The sequence below is a fragment of the Nycticebus coucang genome, chromosome 11 (assembly GCF_027406575.1).
Source record: "Nycticebus coucang isolate mNycCou1 chromosome 11, mNycCou1.pri, whole genome shotgun sequence".
Taxonomy (NCBI): domain Eukaryota; kingdom Metazoa; phylum Chordata; class Mammalia; order Primates; family Lorisidae; genus Nycticebus; species Nycticebus coucang.
The window spans coordinates 68,112,972-68,127,391 of NC_069790.1; the positions used below are offsets into that span (position 1 = coordinate 68,112,972).

Genomic DNA, 14,420 nt, shown 5'->3' on the forward strand with positions numbered 1-14,420 from the left:
TGGAAATACTTTAAAGTAGAGCCTTCTTATTTTCATCTTTTTATGATTTTTCTTTTCTTTGCAAACAATCTTAGTCTCCTAATCTCTGTATCTTAATGGTTATGGTATCTGCATAGTTTAGAAACCTATTAATTCTTGCTAACAGGTAATCATATATTTTTTCAGTTGTACCTGTTTGCATGATTTGCTTTGCATAAAAATTGGAAAATTTTAGCAACCTGTTATAATAACTGGGAAACCTTCTCTGGGAAAGAGTTCACTTTATTAGAAAATCAAATGCTAATACATATAGACAAAGTATAATGGCAACAAACGCCTTTGATCTGCATTTTTCTAATATTGGATTCCCAAATGTGCTTCTTTTGATGTAGTCAATCCCTAGTAGAAGACAACATGATTCAACCTTGATGAAATTATTAAGTTGGAAAAAAATTTGTCTTACTGGGTTAAATTTCTCAATTTACTTTTTTTCTCTTCAAATAAAGCACCTGCTATTTCTTCTTTCCCACCCTCAAAACTTGATATGACTCAAGTGACTATATTTAATTTTCACTGTTATAAGGAATATATTGATTTTAGCAGTATGGTTCATTTTAAACTATAAAGATTTAAAGCTAACATTACACCACAAATTTTTGGGCATTAACACTTTCAGCAGAGATTTGAACAAGGAATTAATTCATTTAGAGAAAAAGTTCTTCACAGCTTGTATGTAGAACATACAAGGTGTAGGTGTGGGCAAAACACTTTAGTTTTGTCAGATGCATTAGGCACTGGCTTTTGGAAAAGACAATTATCTTCTAACTTGTGAATGTTTCCCAAGGGTGCTCCTCAGGAATTCTTCAATGGGCAGGGTCTATTCTTTGGGGCAATATTCTCTGTCATTACCAAAGGGTCTCACATATATCATGTTACCAGCTTTAAGTACTGAACTGCCACATGCGATTAAATACCTTCAACAAAAAAATGCACACATGTGTGTTTTGCCGGATTCTGACTTCTTAAAATTAAATGCATATTGCTAAAACATGCAGTTTTAAATTTCTGACATAGGCATGAATGCATGAACATTGACCAAAATCAGTGGTAGGAAATGGATCCTCACCCGTTTTATCAGTGATTCCCCACTACAGTGAATGTTAGCACATTTGTGTCTCATTGTATTAACAACCCCAATGGTTACCAGATTTGGAAAATTTGGTTTTCAAATCCTAAATCAATTACACATCCCAAATCAATTACAAGTAAAAACATTCTTCTGATTTTGTGTTCCTCTGGGACTAAATAAACACACCACACTTTGGGTGGGTCCAATATAGATTTGGAATTTTGTTAGAGATTATAGAAGTTGTAAAATATTACAGTTTTCCACATAATACGTTAAGGATTGCCAAAGATGGTATCTTTATGTATTTAAAAACATAGAATATTTATTTTACTAGTTAAAGTTCTTAGATTCATAAATGTATAGTGAAAGATTTTAATCTGTGCACATTGAAATGTATTGCAAGTATATTTATGATAAATAAATGTTAACTACTAAGTTTCAGTAGTGATGAAAATCGAGCTCTGAGAAAATGTTATGAGGGCATTTGCATTTTCTCATGTCTTTAGCATATGTATCTCTTTATGTTTCAGAGCTCTTGGATCTGAACAGAACATCACTATTTCATAGCCCTTTTGGATTTCTTGATCTCCATGCAATGCTGCTGGATGAGTATCAAGAGCGACTCTTTGTGGGAGGCAGGGACCTTGTGTATTCCCTCAGCTTGGAGAGAATCAGTGATGGCTATAAAGAGGTATGACATATCAAACTGTATTTCAGGAAGGAAGTGAAAGGGGGAAATTGCAAGGACATCACTTGCCTTTCTTTTGTTGGGTTGACTATCTGAAATGTTTGAATAATTAGTTTGCATAAAATATTCATTAAAGTGAAATCATTTTCAGCACGGCTTTTAAATCATCATGTATGAACGTTCCTAGCACAACACTGAGGTCTGGATTCCCAGAGTCTCTTGCTCTTGCATTGACATTCCTCTCATGGAGTGGCCTTTGTCACCATGCACATAGTCCAGCATTTGGAGCTTGCTGAATTACCAGCCTCTGGGCTTTATTACTCCAAAATCCAAACTGGAGGAAATATGCACATATGACCTCCATATAATTGCCTCACATCGTTCTCTTGGCAACAATGCTCATTTAAGTGGGTGCTCCTTTAACCTGGTTGACAAATAGACAATATTAAAATAAACAAGTGTCCGACGTGTTTTGAAAAAGGTTTATTGTGGTAAGGATGAAGGAAATTAGATTTTATATGCACTCCGTACTCATACAGAGTAGAACTGAAATAATTTTTTTAAGACCCATATCCATCTTACATGAAAAATATAGAGATATTTAAAACACAGTATTTTTTGGCATAAATGCAAGCATTATGTAATATACTTTCTTTAAAATTGGTTTGCTTTCATGTTTTCTAGAAAACAGAGCCATGTCTGTATTTTCTAGTCATTTTTTAAAAATTTTAGTTATTATGGAAGGGTACATGATAGTTGTATAACTTTATAGGGTATATGTGATTTTTGATACAATTTAAAATTGTATTAAAATTGTGAATTTAAATAGTCAGGGTAATTAGGGTATTCATCACCTTGGGCATTTAAGGTGTGTGTTAGACATAGTCCAATTCCATCTAAAGCCATTTTTCTTTTTACTTATGGGGAAAAGCTTCATTCCTTGGTCTTGTTGGTTCACTATTCCTAGAGGTTATCTTTTTAAACTTTGCTTTTTCTTTTGGATCCTACTTCTATATTTCAAAATAGCATTTGTGTATTATTCTTTATTGAGCTCTTTGGTTTTAAGCGACATCTATTGAATTTGGAAAAAATGAGGGTTTTAGCTTTCTTCTCCTTCAGAGCCACACCTGAAATATCTTGCCCCAAAAACTTTTGACTCCTCTGTTCTCTATTACCCTAACATAATTAGGCCACAATTTTTGGTTATAATTATGTCTTTAAATTATTATATTCAGGGAAATAGTATTTACTATTGAGCCACATAGTGTAAGTTTTTTAATCTCGTTTTTCAATGTTCTGGTTTCTCTTAACATTAAAAATCATCACATTTTCCCATTTTCTTAGGCTCTTATATTTGTTTCACTAATTTTTCACCAACCTTTCTATCAGAGATCTTACACTCCGTACAGTAAAACTTAATCAGTTTCATCAGTTAACACTGTTCTGACTTTTGTTTTCATTTTTATTTATTTATTATTTTGTGTAGAAACAGGAACTCACTATGTCACCAGGCTGGTGATGAACTCCTGTTCTCAACTGATCCTCCTGCCTCAGCCTCTCATAGAGTTGTGTTTTGGTTTTTAAATTAAAGAAATCCTTCCTGGTTCTATTATCCTGTCCTACTGCAGCTTAGCTTCACAGCCATTCTGGAGTACCCCCTTGGTCTCTCACCTGTGTAGAATATTGGAGTCCCAGCTCCCCTGTCTATCTGAGCTTCCCCTGACGTGATGCTGAAGCATGTCCTCTCCTGGCTTTTTGGAGAAGGATCCAAAGTCAAATTTTGATCCCAAAGGATCAAAAGTCAGTTCATCCAAACATCCAAAGTCAAATTTTGAATCTTTTAAATTTGAAAACGTTATTATTTAAACTGCACACATGATTGATGGACATAAAATTTCAGATGGAATTTTTAGGATGCTGTTTCATTGATTTCAAACTTTCATTATAGCTGCTGAGGAGTCTGATGCTATTTTAATTTCAAAGTTTGGATGCAACTTATTTCTTTGCCTCCGAACTCCTGAGCCCAGGCACTTAGAATCCCCTCTTTAATATCTGTTTTTATAAACTTTCTTGTGTTTCTCTTAGTGTTATTCTTTTCGTATCTATTGCACTGAGATGGAGTTTTCTGCTAAAGACTACGTAGCCCTTAGTTCTGGAAAATGCTCATTATTTCTACAATTTTTTTTCTTCCCTCTATTCTCTTTACGTTCTTTTTGGGACTCCTGTAAGTCAGATTCATTTCTCCTTTATTGCTTGGCCTTACTACTTATTATACATCTTTGAACGGTTTCCCCTGAATTCCTCCATACCCACCCCTCCCCTATTCCCACTGCCCAGGCTTCCATTTCTGAGAATTTCTGCAGTTATTTTTTTATGAATCAGCTTGCTTCTTGGCTCCTGTAACCTTGTAGGCGGCTAGATTTCTGCTTTTCCTAGTGTGCAAAGCCAGTCAACACTTGCCCATATGTTTTACAGTTTCTAAAATGTTGCTGATATTTCTTTGGTATCTACACTCTAATTTTATTTGTCCTTTTTGGATTATGCCCTTTTAATCTTTTTACTATCAGTTGAGGGGTTAGAAGGTGGAGTAGAGGCAAATATTGCATTTCACCCCAAGTCTTTATTTTTAACATCTTTATTTGCTCTATAGTCCTTTTGACTTCTCCCTCTCTCTTCCTCTTTTGAGATATATATGGTGTAATATCTGTGAAGGGTAATGTATATATATATATACACACACACACATACACACACACACATATATATATTCACACGCACATATTACCTCTTGCAAGTTAAATTCAATGGCTTTTTCTCTCACTCATTGGTTGATCCCTTTTCTGCTTCCATCCCAACTACTCCTCTTCCCCCCCCCCCCAGATGATATCATCTACCCAATCTGATTTTCTGTGAAGGATTGTTTAATATAGGTATCACAATAAGGATGCCATACATTGATCCTCATGTTCAAATGGATAGTATGTGAATACTAAAAGATTCTCCAAAAGCTCTGCCATCCTAGAAGGTTAAAACCTTTGTGTTACGGAAGTGGTTCTCAAATTCTAATCTTTGGACTAGGATATAATATGATTCTCAGAGAGTGGGGTCCAGGCATGCACATTGATAAAAAGTTTCCCAGGTGACTCGTATGTACCCCAAATTTCATACCAGTTTTTCAGAGCTGTTTTCATGTAGACCAAGAGGTAACCTCTTACTCTTAAGTGATTCCCACTCAGAGTAGGGGAGATTGAATTGCTTAATTACTCTCATTTATTGTTTTGTCCTAATTATACCCTCAGGCCTTCAGAGATAAAAAGACGGGATTTTATGGGGGAAATGACCTGTGAAGACTACATCAGGGTAGGGACCTTGAGTGTGATGAGGTTTTAAAAACTGCATCTCAGGAAACCAAATAGAGTGTATGGAGCCATCAGCTTCAGGGTGCCCTTGGGCCAGGAGGTCAGGGAAAGGAGCTACAAATTTTTTTTTTTTTAACAATAATCTATTTTTTTAATTAAATCATAAATGTGTAGATCAATATGATCATGGGGCACCATACACTTGTTTCATAGAATATTTGACACATTTTCATCTCATTAGTAATAACTTCCCTGCACTTAAGAATAAATCCTCATTTTTTTATTATTATTTTTTAATTATTAAATCATAGCTGTGTACATTAATGCGATCATGGGAATCCTCATTTTGCAAGGCTTGCAGCTTACATAATTTGGGGGGACTTTTTGAGTAATGAAATTAGTTCATACTTCTAAATTTCAAAATTACAAAGACACCTGTCAGATCCTAAGTAGGAACAAGTGCCAGGGCGAGGTCCTGAGGCAGACACTGTATTAGCTCTGAAGCACCATCGCCTCGTCTACGTTTCATACTTGTGCTTATCCCGCCTGTTGGTCCAGAGGATTAGCAATAAAACTCTCAATAGGTCCTTTAAGTGTGTGTTTTTAATAAGCACAGAATAGGAGGAAGGTCTACTTCATAATACCCTGTTTAAAAGTGTGGGCGTAAGGAAAGGTTGGCTCTTCAGTGCTCTCCAGGCTCTGAAGATGTGATGTGTCTGCTTTGGGGCCAAGCTATCCTCTGGCCTGTGCTCCTTTGATTATTTGCCTACCATTACATTTTTAAATCTCGCCTGCTTTGCTTTCTCTAGTCCTGGGCTTCTCCATTGCGGGAGTACTGGCATTTTGCATGATTCTTAGTTGGGGACGGGGTGTCATATGCATCATAGGGTATCGATTGCATCGCTGGCTTCTACCTACCACATGCCAGCAGTGCCCTCCCCGTAGTCATGACAATCGGAAAAATTCTCCAGAGAGTGCCAGATATCCCCTGGGAGACCAAATCAGCCTGAGCCAGATCGAGTCTAGTTTATGTATCTATTATACACTATTCAGATTCTCCCATTAAAGACACAGACACACACTTCACCATGGATCTCTCTGGTGACACCATAGCCCGCTTTCTTTCAGATCAAGCGTATTAAAAATAGGTCCAAATCTTATTTTCCTTTTTTTACTTTCTATTTATTTCTTAAACTCTTTTAAAATGTAACACTTGTACACAGAAGGATACAAAGAACGTAAATATGTAAGAAAGCCCAATAACAAAGCTAATGTCTGTGACCCCATCCTGCAACTCCAGATGAGAATATCTTCAATCCCATTGTAGGGGCAGCTACTTCCTCTCCTTCTCCAGCCTGTTGCCCTGCATTGCCTTCTGTTGCCCAGAAGCAAAGACTGTCCTAGATTTTACTTTTGTCTTTACCTTGTTTTCATTTTTTAAAATTATTTTACCATCTATTTCCGTATACTATACGTATTGCCTATGTATGTTTCCTCACAGGGCACACTATTTAACATCACTGCTTTCAAGCTGTGTAAAAATTGCCTTTTCTTTTATGCATTGCTATTTCTTAGATTTAATCATGTTACTTGTATTTCTACTGCATTTGCTGTAGAGCAAGAATAGCTAATTACAAGCACAACTCAGGCTTTGAGGTTCAAACCCTGCCTATGTATATGCAATCTTGGGCAAGTTCCTAAATTCCTCTGTGTCTGTTTCTTCACCTATGAAAGGGGAAATCTTAGTCTTTGCTGAGTATAAAAACGAGTTAGTTTATGTAAAAGTCAAAGAACAATACTTGGCACATAGACAGCACTCTGTATAAGCTCTTATTGACTCTGACTTCTCTGTAATATGCTCTGTCATATGAATACAGCACAATTATCTATCTAATTTCATGTTGAAGGACATTTGGATGGCTTCCAATATTTTGCTTTATGACTGTCACTATGATCATCGTAGTGAGCATCTCCTGAAACGCGCATGCTGGCATGCTTTCAGAGGGAATATTCAAAAGTAGGATGGCCAGTTCTAGAACATGTTACTGTCAAGATAATATCAAAAAGCTTTCCCACGTGGTTAAACAAAGTTCTGCTCCCTCCATCGTATGAGTCCTCAGTGAGTCACGTGCTTGCTAACACTTCTTCTGTTGCTCTACTCAATCTACACATTTCAACACCTTTCCCTTGATTCATTTGTTTATCATTGAACCAATATCTCAGTATCTTAGCAGCTGTAATATAATTTTTAATTATTTTAATTTTCATTTATTTGGTTATAATTTTAATAACCCTATTATTACAGAGTACAATCAGTATAAGAAATCTAAAAACATGGGAGAAAAATAAAATAACATACTGCATGTATAATACCAGGTATGACAAGTGCTATAAAGACAAATAAGGCATTTTAGGGAGGTAAGAGAATAGAAGGGGTGGTAAGTAGAGTATGAAAATCTTAGAAAAAGATCTTTCTGGGGAAGCAATATGTGTAAAGTCACCCACTGTGCATATTTCATGGCTTACTAACCAGGTGTGGCTGGTGGCCACCATCTTGCACTGCAGAGCTGGCGCAGTGACAGAGTGTGCGGCTGAGGCTGATTTGAAGGACCATATCATGAAACAATAGAAGTTATTACAGCATTGATTTACCAGGATAATGGTTGATGAATCATCTTTGTGAAGGAAGGACAATAATCTTGGTAGAAAATATCTTCAATTAATGAAAATGTGGCAAAGGATGATGGCCGATGATTATAAGGAAGAGGAAAACGTGATATGATTGTGATCACATGAATTTTAACTGTAGGTTTATGTCTATGATTTTGTTTTAGATATTAATTGGGTAGGCAAGTTTGGAGAGAAGAAAACTTAGGAAGAGGCAAAGTGATCAATGCACATGTCTTCTTGACATGTGAGTTCAGAGTAAAAACAACTGCCCCATTAAAGGTGTCTAATAGTAGAGAAGCAGCAGTCTTGAGAGACCATGTGGTCCTAATTACAGAATGAAAATAAAGGAACATGGAAAAAGTGGTTGAAGTTACAGGGATTTTGCTAAGGACATTCTAGAGGATTTAGCAGAATGGTTTGAGTCAGGTTGGGGGATGTACAGACCAATATGGGACATGAGTCCAAATATTGATTGTTGACCTGGAGGTGAGTCAATACTTTCCATGGTGTCTACAGTCAACTAGAACATATCGTGCTGGATTAGTCCTGAAGATCTCTTCAGGTAAGATAAATAACCTTAAATGTTAACTACCTTTAGAAAATTTAAGCCATCAAACATGGTGATCCTCATGCTTCTATCACCAAATCTACTATTTATGATGTTTTCTACTTCTTTCTTTATCACTGGAGGATCTTCTCCCAACCCCATATACATTTGTCTTTTTAAAACAGGGTAGGATCTTGCCCTGTTGCCCAGGTAGGAGTACAATGGTACAATCATAGCTCACTGCAACGTTTAACTCCTGGACTCCAGCAGGCGTCTTGCTCCAGCCTACTGAGTGGCCAGGACTACAGCATGCCACCACACCTGGCTTGTTTATTTTGTAGAGAAAAGGCCTTGCTATATTGCCCAGGCTGGTCTCAAACTCCTAACCTCAAATGATCCTTCTGCTTCATTCTCCCAAAGTGCTGGGATTACAGGCATGAGTCACAGCACCTGGCTTTCTTCTTTTAGGAAATGTCACTTCTTCCACATGTGGTCTAAATCCCACCTTGTTACCTTTTCTTAAGGAATAGTTATTTTCTGTCTTTTCTTCATCATTTTTTTGTCTCAACAAAATCAACAATACGGTTTGCATGGGGGTGCTTAATTTTTTTTGTGATTCATGGATCCATTTGGAAGTCTGGTAAAACCTGCGGACCCTTAAATGCACAAAGTGAACATATGGAATTACCAAGTAAAATATTGAAGTAAACTTACCAGAATGTAAATGTACCAAAATAAGCTATCAGAATATAGCACGTGTATTAAAATAACAATTGTGAAAGAACTTACAGTGTCTTTATTAACATGTTACATAAAAAGACCTGGCAACAGGTCTCACTCATCAGCACTCTAACTTCAAATTAAGGATAAATGTTAATATTTTGAGATAATTGCCACAACTGTGAAGTCACATTAAGATATCTATTATTTGCCTTAGTAATGAAACCACAAATACTACTAACAATACTGTAGTTTGCTTTTTGCATTTACATGATGGAAATGCTAAATTTCAGTCAGAAGTTAGTGCAACTCAGTACTTATTTTTTCCTGATTTCTGCAGTGGTGCATTCCCTGAATTCTTTATTCAGGCCCCAGTTAATAACTCCTGCTCTGTACTTGTCACTCTACAAAACATCTAAAAATGTTCGAGTAAAAATAAAGTTAAATATCTCAGCATAGCAAGCATAGCTCTTCATGATCAACTCCTGTCTACCTTTATGGCCTAATCTCTGCCTGTCCACACGAACTCAGCAGTGTCCAGGAGGACCACTTGTGTCCCCTCTTCCAGGCCTCCCCATTCATACACACTCCTTTCAGTCCTTCAAATGTACTCAGACTTTTAAAGCTGCGTTCTTTCTCCTCTAATCTAGATTTGGAGGAAGTTGTCCTCATTCTTTCTAACTCCTCAGTCTGATTTTGATCCTATATTGTATTAAAGTCAGCTGTTGACTTGCCAGTCTGCTTTCTGAGATGGCTCCTTAAGTACTGTGTTTTATTCCTTGAAGAGGTTGGTGCTAGAAGAATGTAGGCCCTGAGACAATGAGAAAGTGTCTGCTGCTAATCCTAACATGGCCCAATCTATCCTCTTTCCTGTCTGCCCTGTTCCAAATCTCATCGCACTAATTAGCAGAAACATGTTCAAACTAAATATTCTCTGATTCCTTTTAAGTTAATTTTGCCTTCCTTCATGGAACTCCCCAACCCCACCTTAACTACCTACTTACCACCTACCCACTTTTCTTCTGAGGAAGAAGGTAAGTTTTCTGTTTTATACTGCAATAATTTTAACCTCGACTGCACCTTAGTATACTCCTGCATATCTCGTAAGTAATATCTGTGACTTGACCCTACCCCTACACTGAAGTGAATACCAAGTAGTGGTGTTTAATAAAACCCTCCCACATGGTTGTAATGTGCAGCAGAGTGGTGAAGTGCTACAATTTAATGATTCCTGTAGACCCTGGAAATACTAGTCCTATATGTGGTGTTAAATAATTATTTTCTATATAATAATCATAACATATGGATATATACATACATCAGAATGTTTTTTTCTCATGCAAATTTACAATGCATAGGAAGGTACCATTTAGTATATTTACTATATTATTTTAGTTTTTAGACATCGGTATTGCTTTGTAAGTTATTTAACTCATTAGCATTTTCCAGACTATGTAATAACACTTTTCACAACATAATTCTGCTTCCTTGTATCTATGTAAGATTTGTTGAAGATTCTTAACTCCCACTAAAAAATGCAAAACTCAATCTTGATGCCAAATCATACTCTTCACTATAAAACTTCCAACTTTTTAATTCTGTTTGCTTTATCTAATATGATAACATCCTACTTTCCAACAGAAGGTAGTTTTTAAATATCATGCTCTCTAAAAGAGTCTAAAATCCACAGATAATGTGAAACCTTTTAGGTTAGAATTCTTGATTTCATCAGTGACAGTATAAGAAATTGAAAAACAAAGACCATCTTTTTTTCTTTTTTGCCTTTCTCTAGAGTCATATCTTAGTGAAAGAATTAAAGCATCTGAGATCTCCTGATCATCATGCAAGACCATCAGGAAATTAGTATGATTAGAATACTTGGAAAGGGAAAGTTAAAACATGCTGATAGACGCTTTTTATTTGATTGCTTATAGATTTAACTGATATCATCCGTCTCTTAAAAAAGCATTTTTTTATGATGAATCTCCAAGGTCTCTTAATCGGGATAGGGCTCTAAACATAGACATATTCAGGGCTATTTATATTTAAATTTCCTTTGTCTTTCTTGTATTAAAATATTTATCATTAAATTTTCTTTTACTTGCTACTTGATTTTTGAGTTACAATTCTACATTGAGGAAGAATGCCCAATCTAAGTAATTTGAAAAGAAGTGCAATAATTTGGAAAGAAGTACAATATTTTCTTGCACATTTTACCCTAATTTATTTATACCTCTTGTAATGTCAAGATTCCACCTGAAGAGATAGTGACATTTTATTATGTTGTCATTAGATTCTCTGATTAGCACCTTTACACTCAGTAGAATTAAATATATTTTATAAGATGTATAGTTCCTTAAACTTCAATTGCTGGTATAATTTAATTGAACTTTAGGAAGATTTAAAAAGATCGTAAAATTCATTGATAAGTTCTTTTTTTGTTTGTTTTTTGCAGTTTATGGCTGGGGCCAGGTTTGAACCTGCCGCCTCCAACATATGGGGCTGGCACCCTACTCGTTGAGCCATAGGTGCTGCCCTTGATAAGTTTTTTTTAAACACTTAAACAAATGATCCCTAGTGTAAACAAACAAACAAACAAACAAAAAATCCTGGTATTTTGTTACTATCAACCCAATCTTTACACAGTTATTCTGTAATTCAAATTCTCCTTTTAATAAAAAGAGATTAAAGAAAAACTTTCCTTATAATTTTAAAACATTTTAATATGTAATAGAATTTTAAAATAGCAACTGCAATAATATTATTTAGTAAACCAAAATTAGTATTAGTACTAATGAAAAATAAAAATCCTCTGTATTATATGGCATGATCATTTTACCAATATAGCACCTAAAAATATTGACAATATTTGTGTATTATTTTCCATATTCTATGAAAAAACTTATTTCCTAATTTATATTCATCACGTATGTTTACATATAGTGTAAAGAAGTGTTAGATTGGGTACATTTTTTTATCTTTCCTTATTGTTTGAAAGTTTGTCCTCATTCTTTCTGATTATTTATAAAATAAGGTACAGCTGATCAACAGTTTACATTTTTCTTAGACTTGACAATAACAGCTAATATGCGGTTTTTAATTTTAACTTATTTTAATTTACTTTTAAAACTTTTTAAAACAGTGGAGTCCAATGGCAAAGAACAGAGATTCTACTGTTGGCTTATCCAGGCTCCCACGTCAAGTCCATCACTTGATGAGTTATTTGGGGCCAATTATTCTACAACTTGATTTCTCAGTTTTTTCACCTGTGAGAAAAGATAGTCATAATAGTTTTATCTTTGTTATTTTCAGAGCTTAAATGAGTTGTTAAGGGCCCCACACAGTGCCTGGAACATAGTAAGCATCATCTAAATATTTGCTGTCTTATTATTTAAGTGAAATAATTCTAATATGCTGCCATTTCTAAGTGAAAGGAATACTACAGATTTTTAGGATTTATCTAAGTTCTAGAAACATCCATAAAGATAATATGAAGTATGCAGAAATGAATGGTCTCTACCCTAAAATATTTATAATAATCAAGATACACAGATATACATGACCTATAGACCTAATTTGAATAGACAATAATTAAGGTCCAATAAAATGCTAAGAAAGTATGGAAAAGCTTGAGGAAGTGGTTCCTAAAGGAGATAAAATTTAAGTTGTACTTTCAATGATAGACTTCTGGTGAGTGTGGCAGTGAGAACAGAGTCGGTGGGGGAGGAAGGACAGACATTTTGGAGTAGTGTGGAATAACAAGTAATAGTCTTGGTTACCATAGATGAGCTGGGGGCATGTGGGTACACAGTGGGAGTTCAGGTGGAAATTTGGCAGAGACTTGCTCATGAGGAACATTGACTGTCATGCTGCTGAAACAGAATCTTAGGATTCTGAATATGGACATCAAATAATTTATAGATTAGTGTGATTACTTTAACAGTTGGATGAATAAAAGGAAAATGAGAATAGAGCCATGGACCCGGTAAATACCAGTTAGAATTTAAAACTCATTTGCTCGTTTGTCTAGGAAGCCATCGTTGAGAACCCGGTAACTGCTCTGCAATGAACTTCCTGTCTCCCAGATTGTTCTGTGGTGCGCCATTAGTTCTGTCTTCTGCAATGAAGTGCTTCTTTCCCCATGGTTGTTCTTCCATTTGCATTATTAGACTTGACGCTAGTAATGATTAAGAACTGATAGAACAGTTAGCTGTGGGTGACAGTGGAGAGAAACTTCTCACTGGTAGTACAAGCAACTGTTCTTCCGTTTACTTAAGGCAAAATCTGAGACCCCCGGGAGACTCCGATATCAATCACAGGTACTTATCTACCTTTTATCCACATAGCCCTTAAAAACTGTACACACTTGAAAAATATTAAGACTTTGAAATAAATCAGAAATATCTAGATGATACCAAGGAGTATAAAATTTTCTTCAATTTTTCCCATTTTATGAAAAAAATTAAAATGTTTATATTTATGTAGGCTATCTTTTATAGGAACTGATAGACAATTCTGTATTTAGTAGTAAACTTTAAGGAACTTTGATTTTTCATGAATTTTCTAAGTTTCAGCTAGTTTTTCTAAAATTATTCTTACCACCATAATTAAAGCTAAAATTAAACGACTTAACTTGGATATCTGTAGATATGATGGCTTGGTTAGATAATTATGTTTATAAACACATGTGTAGTTTTCTCATTCATTCAACTTTATTGCATCGAAGGTGAAAAACATCTGCTATTTTAGAATTTAAATTTTTATTGCGGAGAAAGACATTACAATATGATTTACATGTAAATGTAGATGATAATTCACATTAATGATATCAATTAAGTAAAATTCATCCATGCAAAAGGTTGCACATCAGCCTACAAATATTTGTGTAGTTATAATATTGCTCTAGTTCAAACGCTTTGGAGAATAATCCTTCCAAGCATAAATTTTGTTTATAATCATACAGATCATAATTCTGTAATATAAACTATGAGAATAACGATAGTCACTGTAATTAAATATAAAGGCATAAACAGACAGATAATGTGTGTCAGATTAAAGAATACCATTTGTAAACCATTAGAATTATTTTAATTTGTTATATTCAAAACAGATTTTCTTGCTTTTAATGATATCTACATAGTATAACCTGTATAATTAAAATGTACACTGTTGAACACTAGTACTGTTCATAGATGAAAAATTTAGAAAGAAAAAATATAAATAAGAATTCTTCTCTCAGCTTTGTTCCAGAAAAAAGAATTGAGTAGAATAATAAAAGCAGAAAGAATATACAATGAAATTATGGTAGAATCTTAGTCTCCTTAATAT

General features: G+C 35.0%; 1 protein-coding gene across 1 annotated transcript in view; it reads left to right on the forward strand.

Moving 5' to 3' along the window:
- Positions 1-14,420, forward strand: part of SEMA3E (semaphorin 3E) — a 282,406-nt gene that overhangs the window by 160,072 nt on the left and 107,914 nt on the right. Inside the window, exon 2 of the mRNA XM_053553842.1 lies at positions 1,639-1,799. Within this exon, the coding sequence (XP_053409817.1) occupies positions 1,639-1,799 (161 nt within the window). The remainder of the gene's footprint in view (positions 1-1,638; positions 1,800-14,420) is intronic.